The 24,997-nt window shown below is 41.4% G+C and overlaps 2 protein-coding genes across 2 annotated transcripts in view; both read right to left on the bottom strand.

Annotated features, from left to right (window-relative positions):
- The window catches only part of LOC113168133 (NACHT, LRR and PYD domains-containing protein 12-like), a 152,663-nt gene extending 134,578 nt beyond the window's left edge, over positions 1–18,085 (bottom strand). The window contains exons 1-4 of the mRNA XM_033326626.1: positions 17,807–18,085; positions 11,105–11,228; positions 9,866–9,976; positions 2,931–3,041 (exon numbers count right to left, since the gene is read on the bottom strand). Of these exons, the coding sequence (XP_033182517.1) occupies positions 2,931–3,041; positions 9,866–9,976; positions 11,105–11,193 (311 nt within the window). The 5' untranslated portion in view covers positions 11,194–11,228; positions 17,807–18,085. The remainder of the gene's footprint in view (positions 1–2,930; positions 3,042–9,865; positions 9,977–11,104; positions 11,229–17,806) is intronic.
- The window catches only part of LOC113168157, a 102,583-nt gene that overhangs the window by 27,966 nt on the left and 49,620 nt on the right, over positions 1–24,997 (bottom strand). The window lies entirely within an intron of this gene.

Raw genomic sequence — 24,997 nt, 5'->3', positions numbered from 1 at the left:
TTTCAGCCTAGACTTAAACACTGAGACTGTGTCTGAGTCCCGAATGCTATTTGGAAGGCTATTCCATAACTTTGGGGCTTTGTAAGAAAAAGCTCTGCCCCCAGCTGTAGTTTTCATGATACAAGGTACTGACAGGCAGCCAGCATCCTTTGATCGAAGTAGGCGTGGTGGATCATAAGACACTAGCAATTCCCTTAGATACTGTGGCGCAAGACCATTTAATGCTTTAAATGTCAAAAGTAGTATTTTAAAATCAATGCGAAATTTCACGGGGAGCCAATGAAGTGTAGATAAGATAGGCGTGATGTGCTCATATCTTCTGGTTCTAGTGAGGACTCTCGCTGCTGCATTCTGAACTAACTGAAGCTTGTTTATGCACCTGGTTGAACAGCCAGACAGTAAGGCATTACAGTAGTCCAACCTAGAGGTGATGAAAGCATGGACTAATTTTTCTGCATCATTTAGTGACAAAATATTTCTTATCTTGGCAATATTTCTGAGGTGAAAGAAAGCTGTCCTGGTGATATTATCTACATGAGCTTCAAATGAAAGACTGGAATCTAGAATCACACCAAGGTCTTTTACTGTTGCACTAGATGTAACAGAAAGGCCATCTAGAGTTACAGTGTGATCTAAAATCTTGCTTCTAGCTGCATGTGATCCTATAACTAGTACTTCTGTCTTATCAGGATAAAGCAGAAGGAAGTTAATTAGCTTCCAGTGTCGTATATCCTTTACACATTGCTCAGCTTTATTAAGCTGTTTGATCTCATCTGGTTTTGATGAAACATATAACTGTGTGTCGTCAGCATAACACTGAAAGTTAATACCATGCTTACGGATTATGTTGCCCAGAGGAAGCATGTAGAGGGAAAAAGCAGTGGGCCTAAACTGAACCCTGTGGAACACCAAACACCACTGGAGAGCATGTGGAGTAATCGCCATTTAGATCTACATACTGATAACGATCAGTCAAATAGGACCTAAGCCAGGAGAGGGCCGTTCCCTTAATCCCAACAACATTTTCTAGTCTGTGAAGGAGAATACTATGGTCAATGGTGTCAAAAGCTGCACTGAGGTCGAGTAGCACAAGCAAAGAGACACTACCCTGATCAGAGGCCAATAGAAGGTCATTTACTACTTTAACATGTGTCTCTGTGCTGTGATGAGGCCTAAATCCTGACTGATAGAGTTCGTGTATGTTATTTCTATGAAGATACGAGGATAGCTGCCCAGCTACTATCTTTTTGAGAATCTTTGAGATAAAGGGGAGGTTTGATATCGGCCTGTAATTGGACAGCTGACAGGGGTCGAGATCAGGTTTCTTGATTAGCGGTTTAAAAACTGCTAATTTAAAAGACTTTGGAACATACCCACAGCTGAGTGAGGAATTTATGAATGTCAGCGGGGGTTCTATTATAGACAGACGACAGAGAGGAGAGAGACAGACGTCAGAGAGGAGAGATACAGACGACAGAGAGGAGAGAGAGACAGACGACAGAGAGGAGAGAGAGACAGACGACAGAGAGGAGAGAGACAGACGACAGAGAGGAGAGAGACAGACGACAGAGAGGAGAGATACAGACGACAGAGAGGAGAGAGACAGACGACAGAGAGGAGAGATAAGAGGTAAGAGTTGATAAAAGGACGGTGAGACTTAAAGAGGAAGAGATAAATATAGAAATGTCCAAAAAGAGAAAAGTGGACAGTGAAAATAGAGTTTTTAATCCAGAATGAACAGACTCCATTCTGTTCATATTACCACTGAACTAAACCAGTGTCTGATATGTTCAGAAACCGTGGCTCTTATTTAAAGTGCCAATGTTAAACGGCATTATGAGACAAAACACAAAGGTTTTGAACACACATATCCACTGAAATCTGAAGTGTGATCACAGAAAGTTTCTAGTCTCAGAGCCCAGTATGACCAGTCCACCAGGATCTTGAGCCACATGCTCAGTTTAATGTTACATAACAATAAATTAGTCAAAAGGTTTTTGAATTGTACTGAATTAATTTGATTTGACAGTCAAGTATTAATTACATGCAGGCTACTTAATAATATGTCGCAGTAAATAGTTAGACAATATAATCTTCTGGACCTTTGCTTCATTAAATATTGTGTGACCGGACCTCTTTAAATTTTAGGTCTGGCTAATTTCACGTGTCTCATGATGGAGTCTCCTATGACCAGAGTTCTTCCAGGTTTCTCAGCGGGTGAATCACTGAGAGGGGCAAACCTGTTAGACACGTGAAGTGCGGGGGAGGTGTGCTCCGGTGGGCTAGCTTTAGCCTTAGCTTTGGCTGCACGAGTATGCCACCAAGTCGTCACCCACTCGCCCCGCTGTGAGGGCTCTAAAGCTGGAGTCGGGGACTGGCTATCTCCGCCCGCGGCACCCAGACTGTCTTCTACAGAAATAACACTACTCTCAGTCTCTCTAACCCTCTCTAAAGTCTGGATCACTCCTCTAACGCTGTTATCTTCTCCGTCAGAGTGCTAACTAACACACACCTGTCACAGGTAAAATTATCACTAACGACGGAGGAAGACGGTCTAAACATCCTGCACTCCACACACTGAACAAGCTGAATATTAGACATCTTAACGTACCTGAGTTGGAGAAATGTTGTGTAGAAAAAAAAATTCCGCTCTCAGACGAAAAAACACGCGCGTCCTCCAAGAAGCGGAAATGGAAAGTCGACCAAATTAGGTCAGTCTAACACTGCTAAGTAATCACAGTGAGCTGTACATTTATAACAGTAAATAAACTGTTTATTTCCTCATTTACATCCAATGAGAATTGAAAAGTGTTTCTACACTGTGGTGAGACTGATGAGAACAGTAAAAATACAGAATGGAGGTTTTTAATACAGTGAAGATGTTTGTTAAATCAAATGTTCAGAGACAGAAAATCTAAACACATTCTTACCTTCTATCAACAGGTTGTTTAACTTTAAAGACATCAGGAAGATCCATAGACCGGTCACTCTTCATTGAGACCCAACTGGGTTCAGGAGAGTCTGGTCTCTGCTGCTTCATCCTGATACAAACCAACAAGTGACAAATGAAAAGTAGTTTGAAGCTGAAAACAGATGAAGGACAGTGTGGTTTTATTGTTTTTAGCCGTGTAACAGGAACATATTGACCTCATCTGTGTAGTTAGTGTAGAACAGGTTGAGATATTAGTTCTGTTTTTATAGTTAAGGTCTAAATTATTATCCTGCTTTATGAAATCAAACTAAACCCTGAACTGTTCATGTAAATCACCAAACGTTCTTATAGTTTTATATTTTTTGATTTCCACTAAGTTTGATTCAGAGATTTTACTGAAACCCAGAAATGACAAAACCAACATCATAATGTGAATCTTTCCTTTATTTTCTTTCAAACTCACCTGAGCTGTCGATCAGCACTGAACTTTACTTAAAGGACTCTGATGAACAGGGCTAGTGGTACCTAACACCAACAAGGACACAAATCAGTCTGCAACTCAGAGAGAAGACAGTGGAGTCAGGGAGTCATTGTACAGGCTGATGGCTGTTGGCACAAATGACTTCCTGAACCGTTCCTTGTCACAACGGAGCTGGAGAAGTCTCTGACTAAAACTGCTCCGCTGTTTGACAAGTGGGCTGTGGAGAGGATGTGAGCTGTTCTCCATGATGCTCAGCAGTTTGTGCAGCATCCTCCTCTCCACCACCTGCTCTAAAGGTTCCAGAGAAGCCCCCAGCACAGAGCCAGCTTTCCTGATCAGCTTATTCAGTTTCTTAGTGTCACTGGCTCTGATGCTGCTGCCCCAGCAGACGACAGCCAAGAATATCACACTGGCTACAACAGACTGGTAGAAGATCTGCAGCATCTTGTTGCACACATTAAAGGACCTTAGCTTCCTCAGGAAGTAAATCTAGCCACAGGGGTTGCAAGCCAGTTACTTCTGTGCCGGTCCCAAGCCCGGATAAATAGAGAGGGTTGCGTCAGGAAGGGCATCCGGCGTAAAAATGGCCAAAATAACCATGCAAATCATCCACAAGACTTTCATACCGGATCGGTCGAGGCCCGGGTTAACAACGACCGCCACCGGTGCTGTTAACCTACAGGGTGCCGGTGGAAATTTGACTACTGTTGGTCGAAGAAAGAGGGGAGGCAGAAGGGTTCGTGGTCAGAGAGAGAAGGGAAAAGGCAGGAGCATAGGTTTGAGAATAGGGACTCTTAACGTTGGCACGATGACAGGGAAAGGCAGAGAGCTGGCAGACATGATGGAGAGAAGGAAGGTAGATGTTCTGTGTGTGCAGGAGACAAGGTGGAAGGGCAGCAAGGCACGTAGTATCGGAGGAGGATACAAACTGTTCTACCATGGTGTGGATAGGAAGAGAAACAGGGTAGGAGTGATCCTGAAGGCGGAGTTTGTGAACAATGTTCTAGAGGTGAAAAGAGTCTCAGACAGGGTGATGAGCCTAAAGCTAGAAATTGAAGGGGTGATGGTGAATGTAGTCAGTGGGTATGCTCCACAGGTTGGCTGTGAGTTAGAAGAGAAGGAGAGATTCTGGAGTGAGTTTGATGAGGTCATAGAGAGTATCCCCATAGGAGAGAGAGTTGTTGTTGGAGCAGACTTCAATGGGCATGTTGGTGAGGGCAACAGAGGTGATGAGGAGGTGATGGGCAGGTTTGGTGTAAAGGAAAGGAATCTGGAAGGACAGATGGTGGTGGACTTTGCTAAGAGGATGGAAATGGCTGTAGTCAACACCTACTTCCAGAAGCGAGAGGAACATAGAGTGACATACAGAAGTGGAGGTAGGAGTACACAGGTGGACTACATCCTATGTAGACGAGGTCATTTGAGAGAGTTTAGTGACTGCAAAGTGGTGATTGGAGAGAGTGTAGCCAGACAGCACCGCATGGTGGTGTGTAAGATGACTCTGGAGGTCAGGAAGAAGAAGAGAGGGAAGGCAGAGAAGAAGACCAAGTGGTGGAAGTTAAAGAATGAAGAAACTTGTGAGGAATTCAGACAGAAGTTGGGACAGGTTCTGGGTGGTCAGGATGAGCTTCCAGATGACTGGGAAACTACAGCAGAGGTTATCAGGGAAACAGGTAGGAAGGTGCTAGGTGTGTCATCTGGAAAGAGGAAAGAAGGTAAAGACAGTTGGTGGTGGAATGAAGAAGTACAGGAATGTGTCCAGAGGAAGAGGTTGGCTAGAAGGAAGTGGGATGTAGAAAGGACTGAGGAAAGTAGACAGGAGTACAAGGAAGTGCAGCGTAGAGTGAAGAGGGAGGTGGCAAAGGCCAAACAGAAAGCTTACGATGAGCTGTATGACAGGTTAGACACAAAGGAAGGAGAGAAGGACTTGTACAGGCTAGCCAGACAGAGAGATAGAGATGGGAAGGATGTGCAACAGGTAAGGGTGATTAAGGACAGAGATGGAAAGGTACTAACAACCCAGGAGAGTGTGCAGAAAAGATGGAAGGAGTATTTTGAGGAGCTGATGAACGAGGAAAATGACAGGGAAAGAAGGGAGGAAGATGTGGATGTTGTGGAGCAGGAAATAGCAGAGATTGGAAAGGATGAGGTTAGGAAGGCTCTGAAAAGGATGAAGAGTGGAAAGGCTGTTGGTCCTGATGACGTACCTGTGGAGGTGTGGAAGTGCTTAGGAGAGACAGCAGTGGAGTTTCTAACCAGTTTGTTCAATAGGATTCTAGAGAGTGAGAAGATGCCTGAGGAATGGAGGAGAAGCGTTCTAGCTCCGATCTTTAAGAACAAGGGTGACACGCAGAACTGCAGCAACTATAGAGGAATAAAGTTGATGAGCCACACAATGAAGCTGTGGGAAAGATTAGTGGAAGCCAGGCTTAGGAAGAAGGTGGAGATTTGTGAGCAGCAGTATGGTTTCATGGCCCGTAAGAGCACCACTGAAACCATTTTTGCTTTGAGAATGTTGATGGAAAAGTACAGAGATGGTCAGAAGGAGCTGCATTGTGTCTTTGTAGATTTAGAGAAGGCGTATGACAGGGTGCCGAGGGAGGAGCTGTGGTACTGTATGAGGTCGTCTGGAGTGGCAGAGAAGTACGTCAGTCTAGTTCAGGACATGTATGAGAGAAGTATGACGGTGGTGAGATGTGCGGTAGGTCAGACAGAGGAGTTCAAGGTGGAGGTGGGACTACACCAAGGATCAGCTTTGAGTCCCTTCTTGTTTGCTATGTTGATGGACAGGCTGACAGATGAGGTCAGACAGGAATCTCCCTGGACAATGATGTTTGCGGATGACATTGTGATTTGCAGTGAGAGTAGAGAGCAGGTAGAGGAACAGCTGGAAAGGTGGAGGTTTGGTCTGGAAAGAAGAGGCATGAAGGTCAGTCGTAGTAAGACAGAATACATGTGTCTGAACGAGAGGGATCAAGGTAGAAGCGTTAGGTTACAGGGGGCTGAGGTGAAGAAGGTGCAGGAGTTTAAGTACTTGGGTTCAACAGTTCAGTGTGATGGGGAGTGTGGAAAAGAGGTAAAGAGGCGAGTGCAGGCAGGTTGGAGCGGGTAGAGGAAAGTGTCAGGAGTGTTGTGTGACAGAAGAGTGTCAGCAAGACTCAAAGGAAAGGTGTACAAGACAGTGGTGAGACCAGCTCTGCTCTATGGGTTAGAGACGGTAGCAGTGAGAAAGAGACAAGAGGCTGAGATGGAGGTAGCAGAGATGAAGATGTTGAGGTTCTCCTTAGGAGTGACCAGGTTAGACAGAATAAGGAACGAGTACATCAGAGGGACGGCTCACGTTGCATGTGTTGGCGACAAAGTCAGAGAGGCCAGACTGAGGTGGTTTGGACATGTTCAGAGGAGGGATAGTGAGTATATTGGTAGAAGGATGTTGGAGATGGAGCTGCCAGGCAGGAGGACAAGAGGACGACCAAAGAGGAGATATATGGATGTTATAACAGAGGACATGAGGTTGGCTAGTGTTAGGGTAGAAGATGTTCATGATAGAGTGAGGTGGAAAAGGATGATTCGCTGTGGCGACCCCTGATGGGAAAAGCCGAAAGAGAAGAAGAAGAAGCTTCCTCAGGAAGTAGAGTCTACTCTGTCCCTTCCTGTATACAGCCTCTGTGTTGAACTTCCAGTCCAGTCTGGTCAGGTGAACTCCCAGGTATTTGTACCTCTCCACCACCTCCACCTTCTCACCCAGAATGGACACAGTGTCAAAGCCAGTTCTCTTCCTCCTGAAGTCCACAACCATCTCTCTTGCTTACTTTCAAGATCACATGGTTGTTTCCACACCACTTCACAAAGCTCTCCACCAGACCTCTGTACTCGGTCTCCTCCCCACCACTGATACACCAAACCACTGCAGAGTCATCTGAGAACTTCTGCAGATGGCAGGACTCAGTGTTGTACTGAAGGTCTGAGGTGTACAGGTTGAAGAGGAAAGGTGAGGGGACAGTCCCCTGAGGTGCTCCTGTGCTACTGACCACCCGCTCAGACTCACATCCCTGCCGTCGTACAAACTGTGGTCTTTCTGTCAGGTAGTCAGTGATCCAGGAGGCTGTGGAGGAGTCAACCTGCATCTTCAGGAGCTTCTCTCTCAGCAGGACAGGCTGGATGGTGTTAAAGGCACTGGAGAAATCAAAGAACGTGATCCTCACAGTGCTGTTTGCCTTGTCCAGGTGTGAGAGAGCTCGCTGAAGCAGGTAGACAATAGCATCATCTACTCCAACCCGGGGACAATAGGCGAACTGCAGTGGGTCTAGTGATGTCTCGACCTGAGGTCTCAAATGAGTCAGAACCAGTCTCTCCAGGACCTTCATGATGTGTGAGGTGAGGGCGACTGGTCTGTAATCATTTAGAGCAGAAGGAGATGACGATTTAGGAACTGGCGTCAGACATGATGTCTTCCAGACCTTTGGAACCTGCTCCATTCTCAGGCTCAGGTTGAAGAGGTGCTGTAGAATCCCAGAGAGCTGCTCAGAACAGGCCTTCAGGACTGGCTGACACCATCAGGTCCTGCTGCTTTATTCTGGTTCAGCTTCTCCAGCTGCCTCTTCAACTGGCTGCTGGTCACTGACAGATGGGTAGGGGAGGTGGATATGGTAGAGGAAGAGGAGGGGGGTGACGGTGGGATCATTTCTTCTGCAAGAGTTCCAGTGATGGGTGTGGTTTTATGACCGTCACTGATGTTCCTTGTAGGATGGGTGTGGGGGGGCAGCAGTGGAGACGCTGTTTTGTCTGTGAGTCTGGCAGAGGAAGGGGTGGAGGAGGAGGGTGCAGCAGAGTGTCTGGAGGTGGAGGAGGGGGAGAGGGAGGGCAGTAGTGCTGTAAACCTGTTGAAAAAGTGGTTCAGCTCGTTGGTCTTGTCCAGGTTCCTTCCACCTGGTTCCCCTTCTCCTTGAAGCCAGTGATCTTCTTCATTCCAGACCACACATGCTTCATGTTGTTCTGCTGGAGTTGGTTCTCCAGCTTCCTTCTGTACGCGTCCTTACTCTGCCTCAGACTCACCCTCAGCTCTCTCTGCACAGACTTCACCTGGTCCTTGTCTCCCTCCAAAAAGGCCTTCTTCTTCTTGTTCAGCAGCTCCTTTAAGTTGCTAGTGATCCAGGGCTTGTTGTTAGAGAAGCACCTCACTGTCCTGAACTTAAGGGGGAGGCTGTATGGCTGTTTCCAGATGTTTGTCAGTGTCTAGAACAGCTGGATGTTGGATGTTGCATCACTATAAAGAGACAAATTCTGTTGTGGGACAAAGTGAAAAATTTCAAAAACCTCAGTGAAGAAACTCCAGAGACTGTTGTGAGGGCTCTTCATCATGGTGGGTTTTAAGGTCACTGCTCACACAGCAGCACATCAGAACCAGACTGAAGTTTGCCAGTGAACATTTGAAACATGGGGATGAGTTCTGAAATCTGTCCTTTGGTCTGATGACACCAAAGTTGAGCTGTTTGGTTCATGGTTAACGTCCACGTTCAAAAACAGGTTGGATGAGCTGGAACAATGTCCCATGGAAGAATGGACTAAGATCCTTCAAGAGACGTGGACCAAACTAGTGAGGAACCATCATAAGAGGTTGTTGTCAGCTGGGAGTCCCAAAGACCTACTGTTAAATACATATAATGACACATGAGGATTTAATAAAATGAAATGAAATAAACATTTCAGACATTTCTTCTTCATATACAAAAAGGGAAAATGATAGAAAACTATTTAAAGTGCTACGTGGTAATCAGACATTAAAGAAGCAAAGTCAAAGACTAATGTGCTCTCTGGGCTCCAAAGCTGCAGCTACTTCCTGATCCACTGTCTGCTCTAAATCAACAAGATCAGGTTAATTCATAGATCTGTGAAACTGTTCAGAGAAATCATTTAAAGTCCAACATCACCATGACAGTCAGAACACAGAGGAACACAGAGAGGGAACTGGGCACTGAAAGACTTGAACTGTGGAAGATCTCCACTGGATTTAAGAAAGTCCGACTGTTGAAGCCTCATATGAACCTTAGCTACACATTAGAATCCATTTGGAACAGACTGTGGATTTTGGCTCCATCACTTCCACTGAAAGGTCTTTAAGAAGAGATCTCTCTGTGTCCTGTACGAACAGTAGGAATGATCCCACATATTATAACCTGGTTCAGAGATCCCATGGACACCTGACTGCTGTTTGAAGACACACTTGAAGAAATGTGAACTGGTCCTTTAAGGTTAGATTGTATTTTATACTGGAGAGATTTTTATTCTGGTTCAACATCACTTAGAAAATCAGTTAGTTTGTTAGTAGAGATGTTTTTACAGAGTAACTAAGCAGGTAGTTCAGTCCTAAAACAGACCATGAAGATCTGGATCAAGACTTGATTCCTGTTTTCAGGAGAATCAGAAAATAAAGTTCAGTTTGAAACTCTTACCTTCTATAAACAGGTTGTTTAACATTAAAGACAACAGGATGATCCATAGACCGGTCACTCTTCATGGAGACCCAGCTGGGTTCAGGAGAGTCTGGTCTCTGCTGCTTCATCCTGATACAAACCAACAAGTGACAAATGAAAAGTAGTTTGAAGCTGAAAACAGATGAACTGTGAGCAGACTGTCAGCAGCTGAAATGTTGGAAGCAGATAGAGAATCAGTAAGAAGACAGTGGATGAGGAACGTTCTCCTGTTCATCAACATGGAATCTGATGAAAGATGCTGTTTGATCTTAGTGGATGAGTTGACTAATCAGTGGTTGGACCCTTTGTTCACTAAGACAGTTCATAGTTCATCATTAGTTCTTATACTTTACTCTATAGTCTATATAATTTATTTAATTGTAATAATTTATATTTCATATATATATATATATATATATATATATATATATATATATATATATATATATATATATATATATATATTTGGTTTGTCTTTAAAATGTATTAATTAATCTGAAAAGTATTTGTAACTGAAGAGAGATTGTGTGCAATAAACAGTAAAATATCACCATTCCATAGTAGTAGAGCAGAAAATAGAAATACTCAAGTAAAGTACAATAAGTATTGTACTGAAGTACTGGAGCAGCCTAAAAGTCCTGGAAGTTACAAACAGAGGAATCTAAAAAAGCCACAGTTCAAAACTCAACAACTGACTCAATCAAATCTTTATAAAACATATTCAACATGAATTTGAAGAAAATGGACTGAATGAAAAATGCTGTCATCACTTTGTTTCTCCAGACGTCCAACTGTAGACCTCAGTTCTGAGCCCAGTGGACATGAAACACTGAACATCTGGGACTGAGTCTCCTCTGATTTCTCCTCACATTTCTCTGAGGGACCTCAGACCGGTGTTATGCTGAGTTATGACTGATTTTAAACTCACAACAACTTACTCTGTGTCTGATGAAGGTTGATGTTTAAAATTAATAATTTTTCCCTTTGACCAGTCGCTCTTGAAGGACACACAGCTGGGTTCAGGTCCTGGTCCAGGAGATTCTGGTCTTTGATGGGACCTGATAGAAAAACAACTTTGGTGACGCTCACATATTCAGTCAAAGTTTCCTTCATAAATGACAAATAGAATCAGAAGAATAGTAAAAATGTCCTGATGAAATATTCAATTCTAGATGAGACTTGGAGACAGAATCAGTCCGATGGTCTCAGTCATCTCACCTCTGAGCTTTGGTCTGGCTCTCATGGTCCCCACACAGAGTGGTTTTAGAGGGAGGGACTCCCTCCTCTCTGTCCTCACACTGATCCATGCTGCTGAATCCACACTCTTTAAACTTTTCCACCACTAAACAACATTTAGAGATTAACACAGAAAAATAATCAGATCATCTGTATCATCTGAGAAAATCACGGAGATACTTTAAAAACTGCATGTACAGTAAACTTCTTCTGTGCCTCAGTCAAATCAAAGTCAATCTACTTCAGGACACCACAGCAGCAACAGCTACAGTGCAGCAGCAGAGATGATCTTCCTTGTGTAAACCTGGAACTCATGTAGTTCAAAGTGGCAGGAACCTGTGTCAAGCTGAATGTTATTGGAGAACTCTGCTGATTAAATATCACTTTGGGAACATGGACTCTGAATTATATGCAGACATTTAGTTTTAAACTTCATGGGAAATATAAAAGCACAAAAGGCAGAAATCAGAAGAAAAGGCATCATCACATTTAACGATCAGCATCAGTTAACCTGGCTTGTTAAGGTAAGGAAAGCCATATGAGAAGTTTGGATATAGATTAACTGACGTTTGTTATACTAAGTACCTCTCTGTGTATAACCAACATCAAGAGGAGGAGAAACGAGTTTTCTAAAAGACACAACAATAACAAGTTCATGCTACAGACAAAGATAAATGAGTAAAAATATTTCTAATTTAAACTAACTGAACATAGATTATTTATTATGTGAGATCTCAGTCTATCTCTTACAGAGTTCTTATGTTTTTATGTCCATATTCTAAAATAAATGTGTTTTCTAATTAACATTAGTGTCAATAAATAAATAAAGTTCACACCACATTATCTGACATATTATCTTTAAAGGATTACACCATACACTCTAGAGTCTAGACTGAATCAAATTAGGTTGTAGACTTTGAAACATAACAAACAGTTCAGTTATTATCTAACATTTTGGAGTTCATATAAAAATAATAATAATAATACATTTATTTATAGAGCACTTTTCTAAACATATGTTACAAAGTGCTTCACAAGGGAGACAAAAAACACATGTAGCCCAACAAGATCAACTTGAGCAAGCACTAGGCAAACAGTGGAGAGGAAAAACTCCCCCTAGGGGAAGAAAGCAGAACTAGGCTCAAGTTAAATGGCCATCTGCCTCGACCGGTTAAACATATCATGTACTTATGTTTTACATAGTCAGTTTAGTCGTTGATAAAGCAGGAGGTTCAGTACAATCATTCTACTATTATAACAACACTGTTTTAACAAGTTGTGTCAGAGCTTTAAATGAAGACAGTAAATGGACTGATAACGTCTGAATTTGCTTCACTGGGTTTAAGCGTGTTTTCCTCTAAAATATGTTACTGTATTAGTATATGTGTGATATAAGAATAAAGATTTGTAAAATACAGCACTGTACAGTGGTAAAGTATGAAAACACATCCACCGTCTACCAAAGATATCACAAATATATAGTTGAATAAATAATTATCATTCTCTACTGAAATGACACTGCAAAATGTAAGATGTAAGTGTTCCTTGCTTTTGTGTATTTAAATTATTATTGTGCCCACACGTTTTGTCTGTCTTTAGGATCCTGCCTGTCTCTATAGGTCACTATCGATATCTTCTTAGTCTAAACCATGGTTCATTTGAACTATTCCTATTTTTTATTATTCGGGTATCACAGCTGTTTGAGTTCATTGGCCTAATAGACAAGTTGGGCAAAAAAAATGAAAAAAAGAAAAACTAAACTAAACAAAGGAAATCAGAATGTGTGTGTCATGATTGACTATTACACAAAATGGCCACAAACCCACTCTCTGCATAGCGAGCAGAGGAGGTCACAAAAAAAATTAATGTGTCAGTTTGAGGTACCAAGCAGCATTTCGACTGACCAGGGCAGTGAGTTTGTAAATGTGCTAATGTTTAATTTATTTTTATTAGTTGCATTTCTAACCTTATGCAGTGTATTTTTCAGATGTAAATGAGGAGTTAAAACCTCAAATGCTCATGTAATCCTGTCAGTCATCAGACCATTTAAATTACTCTGTTGGAAGAGAACTTGAGAATGACTTCATTTAGTCTTTTTTTAATTAGACTATGTAATTGGGTCTTTGTACCTTGTGGGTCCTACAGGTCTGTTATTACATCACAGCTTTACATCACATTATAGCTCTATACAGCAGGTTGATGTTGTTGTTATGTACATAAAAAGTAAAGTCATGTTGTAACAAAATACCTTTTCATTTTCTACAGGTAATCAGTGCTTATCTAACTTTACTCATGAGGCGATATAATAGAAACTATGAGGATCCAGCAGCTTCTACTGACACATGAAATGACACACATCTGACTAAAGACCAGCTCCAAGCTGAAGGTTTGGAGATAACTGTGTTTTATGAAATGTGACATCAAACAGTAACATTCATGGCAGGTATATGTGGTGTATATTTCTAGGATACCAATGTGTTCTTACTTATTTAAATCTGAAGTAAATGTGTATTTTATCTTCATTTACAGATGGACCCAGTGAGATTTAATGATAGTTGGGATTATTAATGAACACCATCACTGGATGTTAACAGTAAGAGGGATTTTTGTGATGCAGATCGGTCAAGATGGTCATGTAGCACTCAGAGAGACAGTTCATCATGTCAAGTCTTTGTCTTGAAAGTGAGTAACTGATGGTAGTTACATGATTTTAATGCTGAATTAATTAAACAAGCTTACAGGACAGATTGAATTTTTAACATGCATATTTTTATAATAACTTTTATTGTCTTGGGTATACATGGCTTTGTTTTATCTTTTGTTTAGCATCTTTTAAACAGTTTGCTGAGTGTATATTTGACGGTTAGAGACTAATACTGAGGCTGGAAGCATTAGATTTGATATTGACACCACTCTCCTCCTGTTTCTTTTTGACCTTTATTATTCTATTAACTACTAATATTTAAAGTCAATGTATATTCAGAAGGGCCAACTTTCTATTCTACAGAAGTGTCAATATAAAAAAAAACAAAGACACTTAACAACATATGTCATTATTGTGGATCTGAGGACTCAGATGAATCACCATGGGTAATAATAATAATAATTATATATATTAGTCCTACTGGAATTTCAGATAAACATTGAAGTGAACTGTTGAACTTTACAAGAATCAATAAATATAAAAGGTGAATGTGCTCTCAGTTTTTCAGATCGGCTGTGACTCATGTAGTAGGTGGTATCACCACGGCTGTGAGAAGTGCAGCACTGGATGAGGAGTTCCTCTGCCCTCTGTGTATCTAATAGACATTTGATTCAGGATACAGACATTCCTTATACACAGTGGGAGTTTGGACAGTGATAAAGGTTTTTTACTGTAAATAAAACATTACATTTTGTTCTTACTAGCTGCCAGGTGTTTATTTTTTAGGACCTTCTTCAAATGTTAATGGTGTTTCTTTAAATCCAGAGGTTGTCCAGACCTGCACGGTCTGTGTTCTATTTATTTCTGTCATGTTCAGAAAACAGGTTCATTGCTGCTTTGTGACAAATGTCAAGTCGTTCATTCTTGACCATCTTCATTCACATGGGTTCAACACCACTTCATAAATGTTCTGCTCTTTAAACTGTGATATTTTGTTCATTCATTCCTCTGAATTTGTCTTAGGTTTGTCTGTTAGTGGAAGAAAGGATTGAAAACTGCTCCACAAAGAGTAGAAATAGCAGATGACAATCTTGGTATTCTTGTCAAATTGTGCACCTCCATTTAATTCCAGCACGTTTTAGGTGTTAAATTGCTTGTGAGACACTTTGAACCAAATGATGTTAGCGACATGCTTTGGGTTATTTTGAGCTGACAATGAAAAAATCAGACATGCAACAGTGTGAGTGTGTGAAACAGCAAAATTAGAGTCAAGCGTTTTGTTAGAAGCAGAAACTTTATTTGACAAAATCTGACACATTGATGATCAAGACAACATTCAACAAACCTCAATAAAACCTTTGTTACCATCACACGTCTGATATACTTTTATTAACAGACCAAAGATTTGACCTTCACACGTCTTTAGAGAAATTCATCAAAGAAAGCTGCAGTTTTAGGGCGAATCTCGACATAGAAATACGACTAGACAATAAAGTTTAGTCTAATAAAACAGTGTTGAACAGAAACATTCATCAGCTGCCATGAACTAATAATCAGTGAACATCTCTAACATAGATCATATTGATTCAAACTGTTGTTTGTCACTAATCATTAGTTCAGTTTGTCTCTGTCTAATTCTTCTTTTATTTCTTATTCTATTGTATATGAACATTATTTAACCCCATGAGTCCTGTAGTGAGGATCTACTGACAGAGAAAGTCGGAGCTGTTCTCCAGCGGCTGTTAGGTGTAATGCCGTGTTTTGCATGCCTGCCGAGATCTGCATCCCCCACTCTAATCAGGGAGGAGGATGCAGATCTTGGCCACTCAGAGTTGCCAAATATTGCACCCCCCTCCCTTATTAACTGTAGCCTAACACATGTTATAACAAAATGCTTTCATTTGTCCATCTTTTAGATTATCTTAAGCTGACAGTGAAAATTCACATACGCAAAAGTGTGAGTGACTCAAATCATAACGAAGTTTGCAAATGTTGTTATTATAAGCAGATATTTTATTAGATTGAGCTTGACTTGACAAAGTACACTACAGATCTTTGCCCAATTAAAAATGTTATAGCAGATTAGTAGCGTTGTGGTTAATGAAGGTTTTCATTGTGGTTCGTTGAATGTATGAATGTTATCAATGTGTCATACTTTGTCAAGTCAAGTTTAATCTAATAAAATATCTGCTAATAATAACAAGATTTGCAAACTTCGGTATGATTTGAGTCACTCATACTTTTGCGTATGTGAATTTTCACTGTCAGGTTAAAATAATCTAAAAGATGGACAAATGACAGCATTTGGTTATTGAATGCAGCAGCGAGAGTCCTCACTAGAACCAGAAGATATGAGCACATCACGCCTATCTTATCTACACTTCATTGGCTCCCTGTGAAATTTTACATTGATTTTAAAATACTACTTTTGACATTTAAAGCATTAAATGGTCTTGCGCCGCAGTATCTGAGTGAACTGCTAGTGTCTTAAGATCCACCACGCCTACTTCGCTCAAAGGATGCTGGCTGCCTGTCAGTACCTTGTATCATGAAAACTACAGCTGGGGGCAGAGCCTTTTCTTACAAAGCCCCAAAGGTATGGAATAGCCTTCCTAACAGCGTTCGGGAGTCTAGGCTGAAAACCTATTTATTTAGTCAAGCTTTTTAGTAACTGGATTTGGGAAGGACTCATGGACGTAGAGCATTATGGTGAACTGGTATGTTTAGATGCTGTCTTCCCCACTCTCACTGATCACTCAGGTTTGCTGATGGTAAAGTGATTGGTTGCTCTACATCCCAGTGCGCCCTCATGTCTGTGTTTCCTTCTGAACCCACCCTTTTAGTTAGGCTGTCATAATTAGTCCTGCCGGAGTCCCTGCTGCACTATTCTAAATATACATTCACCTCAAACTTTATCTGACTGTGAATACAACTAACTGCCATCTCTCTCTTTCTCTACCTCTCTATTTCCCTCTTCCTGTCTCTCTGTCGAGCTACACGTCATTCCACCCTTTGCCCTCTGGACCTGTCTGACTCGTCCTGATGCCCAACTTCTGGCTGGAGATCTCGTCGCTTGGATCCACCATTTGCCCTATGGGATGCATGTGGTGTCTGGAGTTGGTCACGTGCTACTATAAAGTCGGTCTTGGCCTCGGCGGACGTTGGAAGCCGTTTCCAGGAGGTCTCGACTCAACGCTCGATAGTCCAGGAATGGAACAAGTCTGCCTGCAATAACTAACTGGACTCCATATTAACTTAAAAGACATTAACTGTTATACTGGACTGCTGCCTACACAGCATGTAATCACCCATATGAGGATGGGTTCCCTGTTGAGTCTGGTTCCTCTCAAGGTTTCATCCTGTTGCCTTCTCAGGGAGTTTTTCTTGCCACTGTCGCCCTCGGCTTGCTCATCAGGGACAATCACATTATTATGACTCATACACATTCACTGTTCATGTACTGTTCTTTGGTTGTGTAAAGCTGCTTTGTGACAATGTCAATTGTAAAAAGCGCTCTACAAATAAAATTGAATTGAAATTCAATTGAATTTGGTTATAACGTGTGTTAGGCGACAGTTAATAAGGGAGGGGGGTGCAATATGTGGCAACTCTCAGTTGCCGAGATCTGCATTCCCCCTCCCTGATTAGAGTGGGGGATGCAGATCTCGACATAACACCGGCCGAGCTCAGACCGCATTTAGTGGCTCAGACAGCGGGAGAGCAGCGGCTCATCTCCGCCTCCTCCACAGGCTGATGGAGGCAGGAAAAGCTGCCTTCAGTCCTCAGTAAGTGGAGCTCCACAGTAACAACGACTCTGTGTTCAACTAGAGACCATCCACTAACTCTATGTCCATTAAAGACGGTTTTAAACGACACATTTTACTGCGTCACGACAGAAATAAAGTGGAACCAGGAAGAGAGACGAGGTGGAACCACGGTCCTGGATCGGTACCGTAGTGAAACCTCCTATTAGTGAACTTTAGTCTTCATTAGTTCAATGAACGGAACCAAAGAGAAAGAATCAAACAAAGCAAACTTACAGGAGATTCAGACAAAGTGGAGAAGAAGACGACTCTCTGCTACTGATGCGTCATTCACCAAAGATGCTGCTCTCCCAGTTTTTTCCTTTTGCTGCTTACGTCAGTGCTGAACCTGCTCTGCTCAAGGCAGAACTTTGTTTTGATTGGTCATCAATTACATCCCATGAGGATACGGGATCATACCATTATGTGAAAACAGAGAGGGGGGCGCTGAGAACTGTCCATCCTACAAAGCAGTTAGAGGAGAGAGGGCAAGATGAGGTCAACTGGGACTATAGTAGGTGGTTCAGTATCTGAATGTTGCTTCCCAGCTTCCTTGATGTGAACTTCTTCTTCTGTTCTTCTTGTAATTTTGCTCTTTTTCTCTTCCTGTTCAATTTTTTACATTAACATGTGGTTATTTGTCAGACGCTTTGATCCAAAGAGACTTACAAGGGACATAAAAAGCACTTATCTAAGATAAAGTAAACGAACTAGTAAAGTGTTCTAGAAAGAGCTGGTTCAGTTTCATGAGGTTTAAGTGCAATTTCATTTTATTTATTCATTTATTTTAGGTGGTAGGTTGTTCCACCATCGTTGAACCACAGAGCTGAAACGTTTATTTTGAGATCTTTGAGGTGAGGGGACCACAGGACGTTGAGGGATTGTAGACCAGGATGAGGGAGTTCATCTGGAGCTGTTGAGTTGACCACTTTGTAGACAGGAGTCAGGACTTTGAACCTGATGCAGCAGCTACAGGAAGCCAGTGCAGAGATATGAAGAGTGCTCTGATGTTTCTGATGTTGAAAAGGGCAAATCTGCATCAGACAGAGGAGATGTGGTCGGTAAAGCTCAGTTGATCATCAATGATCACCCTCAGGTTTCTGACAGACTTAGTGGGAACAATCACTGTGGACCCTATGTTGATGCTTTTATCCTCGGAGCTGATTTTTGATCACAGCCCTGTTGTCTAAAAGAAAGAAGTCGGAGTATTGGAGCTTTTGACTGTGGAGAGATGATCACTAATGTGATGAAGCTGAAATCCTCGCTGCTTTATGCAGCTCAGTAGACAAACAGATAGAAACTCTGAACAGAGCTTTGTACATATTTGATGCTGCTGCAGAAACATTAGAGATAACACAGCAACATGTTCCTCATCTGCTGTACATTTAGTTCTTTTAGTTGTTTCAGTCTAAATGTTAGAACCATAATAAATTATATTATATAAAGCTGTGTTTTGTCATTTTCTGTCATAGGAAAGGTTTTAAACAAAAGAAAGAAACTGTTCAAGTCTCCAAACATTAGAACAAATAGTTTTTCACAATAAAACACTATTTCTTTATTCTTCTTTATTCTAGTTTCTTTATTTATAGCTCCAAGTCACACAAGTTCTCCCCATCTCAGAATGCAGGCCTACTTTCTATAAACACAGTTTTGTCTTCAACAAATGTCAGTGAACATAACACACTGTGGAGCAAGAGGGGAGAAACCCTTCTACATAGACCAGAGGCAGAGCACGGTTTCCAAAACCAGGAAGCAGATAGGGCTGCAACCCTCCTCTGTTCCCCTCCCCTCCTTCTTAAAGAGATCCCACTTGTGCTTATTTTTTATTATTATTATCTATTTATTTCATGAGCTCACTCACCAGTTACTGTAATAACTTGAAAAGCAGCGCCCTCTGCAGGAGAAACTATCTCATGACAGTAATGTTGTGTTCAAGTGCTCTCAGAAATACTGAACACTGATTATTTTGCATCTTATCAAGTGTATTTTATACTAAACTGGGTTCAGACACAACTTATCATTTTATATTTGTCAAAACAACTAAAAGTAGAATCATCTGAAAATTAAAAGACATAAATACAGTTATTTGAAAGATTAATGAATGTTTCTATTAAACAACAGATCACACGTTGATGTGAAACGATCAACACAGTGGAGCATAAAGCAGCTAAAGAAACATATTTTTACAAGAGGAGTTGATGGAGATGAACCAGAGCTACAAGAGTGAACTCTGGATATTATCACATTCATGATAATGTTGCTTCATAAAACACAAATCAGCTTTAATATCATACAGACGAAGGAATAAAGAAGAACTCAGCATGAACTAGTGAGAAAAGTCGTCACTCTGCTGTTTGCTCTGTAACATCTCTCCCACTGTTCTGGACTTTGTCCTGACCAACCTGAGCAGGTCTGACTCACATCAGAGCGTCGTCAGCTGATGCTGTTCACCTGGACCTTACTGGTTCTAAAATCTGGTCCACAGTTTGTTACGGGTGTCAGTGAACGCACCACACTGAAGAGGGTCCAGAGGAAGTAAAGGAGAGAGCTGTCTGAGTGGATCAGGGAGAAATGATAGACGAGCTTCAAGTCCCTGTGACTCCAGGTGCAGATGGTACTACAACTACAGAAGTACTTCTACAACCACTGATGGTTCATATCAAACACAGAGGCTGAACTGTCCCCTGACCAAAACTTCAGCACATGGTGTCATGTCTCCACCTTGTGGCAGTGGTATATTTACCATGTCAGTGTTCAATAAACAGTCTGTTCCTCTTTTCCCTGAACCATTGTGATCTAACGTCTCGTCAGTGGTGGGCTCTGATCTTCCTGAAGCCAAGTTGAAGAGAGAAGCTGCTGTCAGACGTTCTCTGTTTGTTACTGAGCCTTCACTGATTTCTGGGTCTCTGATATTAACACACTTACACACAAAACAGTCTCAACAACTTCTCTCTTATTCCTTTTGAAACTAGACATTTCTTTACAATATGTCCACATCACAGTAACATTAGAGGATGTAGAGACTTGAGGAGACAAACTAAAAGTCTCCGAGAGGCTCAAGTTGAGTTTTCTTTGTCTGGCACTGGATAAAAACCTTTGAGTTCACTTTTCATCAACACTTTCATCAGATAAAAATGTGTGTGACGGCCGCAGCCTCGACCACACCGTACATTTGTTTGGTAATGTTTCACTCACCCTTTATTTGACCTTAAGCTCAGTTTGGTTGTCTTTGATTTCTAGTTGTCCTCATTAAAAGAAAGCAGCACATTTAATTGAAGTGTTTTATTTGTTTACATACATAATTAGCTAGTGTAGCATAAATATTAGATTCATTTGAATTGTCAGTACTTAAAGTACTTTTGTTTAAACTGAACTAACTTCATTTCTCTTTTTCTTTAGTTCCTGTTCTGCTGGTCTGGGAATGGTCCTCCAGATAAAAGACTGGACTGAGGCCTCATCAGACTTTAATGACTTCTAATAGACCAGGACTGAACCAAGTGCTGGGATTAATGTAGTGAAGGTGAAATATGGGAACTGTTTCTTAGTTGTTCTAGTTCATATCAAACTGTTGTTCTATTATTTTGTTGTTTCTTGTTGTGTCTCTTACTGGTTTGGTCAACAAGTATATATGTTGCCCCTTTTGAGTCAGTTGTGTCTTTGTTCATGGTAGAACTTGTGTTGTAGTTCAGTTTGTAGTTTGAAGTCTTTTGTTGACCTCTTTTAGGACCCAGTTTTGTTCCTAATCAAACTTGTGTCTGTTTCATTTTTGGGTGAATAAAAACCCACTTTTGTTTTTTGTTTTTTAAACACACTTCCTGTGTCTATCTCCACGGTCCCTGACACTGTGGAAACATACCATGAAACTGTTATACTGGACTGCTGCCTACACGGCATGTAATCACCCATATGAGGATGGGTTCCCTGTCGAGTCTGGTTCCTCTCAAGGTTTCTTCCTGTTGCCTTCTCAGGGAGTTTTTCCTTGCCACTGTCGCCCTCGGCTTGCTCATCAGGGACAATCTGATCATTATGATTCTTACACATTCACTGTTCATGTACTGTTCTTTGGTTGTGTAAAGCTGCTTTGTGACAATGTCAATTGTAAAAAGCGCTCTACAAATAAAATTGAATTGAATTGAATTGAATGAAACTAAGCTTCTGTCTCTTGGTCTGATTCAGGTCTTGAACAGTCTGATAGAAAGGGGGTCCTCCACGCAGAGTCCTGTTGGTCCTGATGGACCTTCATGGACCATCAGAGTCAAAGGATTCAGAGACACAGAAAAGTCTGATCTGTGAAAACCTTGTGTTCCACAGTTGAACAGAGGTTTCCTGTCTTATCAGTAGATTTACTCCAACTACGACTCAAAGCTACACAGAGTTTGACCAGTAGAGCTGCTGCTGTTGGTCCCAGAGCAGCGTAGAGGCCGATCCTTCCTCCACTCTCTGGTTGGGAACTCACAGTCGGTCTCTGAGGTTCAGGCTGATCAGCAGCTGCTGGAAAAAACACAGAACATTAAATGTTGGTGATTTGTTGTTTGATTCATTTGATGGTGAAACAATAATAATCTGTCATTTTCATTTTTCAACAACAAACAAATATTGAGTTTCAGCAGTTTGGCTCTATGTGTTGAGTTCATCAGTCTGATCAGTCCAAATATCCAAACAGCTACTGGATGGATCCAGATCACATTTTGTTCAGACATTCATGATTCACAGTGGAGGAATTTTACTGATGTTGACTTTTTCTCTACAAGATTCTTTTGTTGGGTCAAAGTTTCAATTTGTCCAGTTTATGAACAAATATCTGCAAAACAAACGTTCATCAATCAACTCAGCAGTGACGTTGAGTCGACATCTGTCAGAGCTGAAACCATCATTAGTTCTGACTTCACACAGGTACAGTCCTGAGTCATTAGTCCTGAGTCTGGACCGTTGGAGTCTGATTCGTCCTTCTCTGAGGACATCTTTGTCAAACTGGACTCTTCCTGAAAACTGTTCGTCCTGAGACTCTGAGACCTCAACACCATCATGGAGATGAAACAGGGTTTTGTGACTAGTCATCAGTCCACAATGAATAAAAATGGACTTAGAGGATCTGTCAGGTCTGATAGTGAACGTCCACTCCAGTGTGATGTTGTGGTTCTCCTCTGCCTGATAGGAGCTCTGTGTCACATTCACTACAGATGTACCTGTTGAGGAGACACAGACACAAAGTGAGAAGTTGAATTATTAAACCATTAATAATTGTTGAGTTGGTGGAGAATAAAGTGAAGATGTGAACTAACCAGAGACACATGAGATCAGGTTGATGAGCAGCAGGATCCTGAAGATCATCTTCTCCCTGTGAGAGGAGACAGAGGTGAAGAGTCACAAACATCAGATCAAAGTTCAGGTAGAAGAAGAAAACTCTACAGTGTGGTCAGTCTATCAGCCTAATATACAGGACTATCTGAATCTAGACAGGTGAAGCACCGCTGGGATCCAGACACAGAAGGAACTGGAGATAATTCTGGTTCTGCTTGAACGGCCTAAACTGCCTCCATTTAACATGGGATCTTGTTCTGTGGTTTTAGACGATATAATAGAAACATAGAAACAGACTTTGACATATTCTATTCAATGAGCCTCAAAAAGACACGTCAGGATATGAGAGGAGTTATTTTGTGGAAATAACGGCACCAAATGTCTGAGTGGACTGTGTGGAAAAAGGCGCCCTCTGGTGGGGGGTGATATTTAATTAAATCTTGAAACTGAGCTTTGATCACAAGATATAATGACATAACGCAGCCCACCAGGGGGCGCCTTTTCCCTCACAGTCCACACCATATCCACAACTGGATAAATACGAATGTTTAAAAAATAAACGCTTTCTTCATAAGACATTAAAAGACAATCTGTCCAATTTAATATGATGTGACCACATTTAAAAAGCAGCAGAAAAAGCACAGTGTTGCTATTTGAATGGAAGTTTCAGGACAAATGTTTTCATTCAATAGAAATTCAGGTATCATGAGGCTGTTTGTCAAATCTACAACACATAAGATATTAATTCAACTCTACGTGACAATTGTAATATTAGGTTTTAATGGCTCTAGACCAAATGATTTGTAAAATGTTGATTGCAAGAACTTTACGATCCTAATAGACGTCTGCAGAACAACAATAGACCAATATGTTACAGTGATTTATGATGTTTGTATGAGGTATATTTAAGAACATACTCTACATACATATATACATACACACCATAATAAGAAGAGAAGATAAACTGATCTCCCCTAAGTGTCTTTCCAGGTTCACTTGGAGGTTTCCACCTCTGTCTGATGCCTATTCACTCAGTTCACTACTGAAAGCTGCTGTTATTTGCCAACTTACTGAAAAAGAGAACTGTGAATGAACTGTCAACAGTCTGTGTGTTTCCTCAAACACAAAACGTGTAAAAACGAACCAGAAGCAAAGAAATCCTGGAGATGAAATGTGCACAATAGGCCGACCTTTCCTCTCCTCTTCTGCACTGACATCATAGTAGTGCAGATGATGCATTTACAGGCTTTGGGTCTTATAGGACGTGTGGTTTTGTGTGACGTAGCCTATAGGGTTAAGAAGAGCAAACCAGGAAAGAGGTTTCAGACTGTTTCTAATGTCAGTCAGTTCCTGTTGTCAGATGTCAGACTGAGCATGTGCAGATCTCCTGCATTTCCCAGATTCTAGATATCCTAGATACAGGATAGGACACTTCTGGAAAACCTCTTTCCAAAATGTCTCACTACAAATAAAAAGAGATGTCACACTGGGACTTATGTGTGTTTGACTTGTTTGTCAGACTCACTCATGTAAAATGTGTTTGGGCTCAGAAAAGTGTCGTTCTGACCAACAAGAAGTTTGTAGTTTCACACATGCTCGTACTGTGGAGTTATACCTCCTATTTCCTTTGTTTAACGTGTGTCTTTATGTACAAATCAAACACACACACACACACACACACACACACACACACACACACACACACACACACACACACACACCACCTAATGTCAAATCAAAATGTGTCTTCTAACCAGTTGATCTAACTAAATAAAGCTTTGTGCAGTCTGACAAATGCTTCTCTCCTGGTCTCAGATTGAATCCATAGAAATCTGCAGTACATAGATTTACCCAGCAGATGTCTCCATGTCTGTTCCACACGGAGTCTCCTAAAGTTCAGGACGGTGAATTGTCTTCGGAGCTACTTTTGCGTTCTCTCTGCTCCATAATGATCTATTGTGAGAGTAGAGCCTGTATCATGCAGTAGATCCCCGCTGGCTGTGTCCACAGAGAGTGGGTTCACCCTCAGCTGTGAGCAGCAAGTATCACTGGAACTCAGAGAGATGGAGACAGTTCATTAACGGAGCTGATCAGCTCTCAACACTGTTATTAGACTGTGACACTGAC

This window comes from Anabas testudineus, chromosome 18 (assembly GCF_900324465.2).
Source record: "Anabas testudineus chromosome 18, fAnaTes1.2, whole genome shotgun sequence".
Taxonomy (NCBI): Eukaryota; Metazoa; Chordata; class Actinopteri; order Anabantiformes; family Anabantidae; genus Anabas; species Anabas testudineus.
The sequence above is the reverse complement of the archived record's forward strand: the minus strand, read 5'-3'. Positions and strand labels throughout refer to the sequence as shown.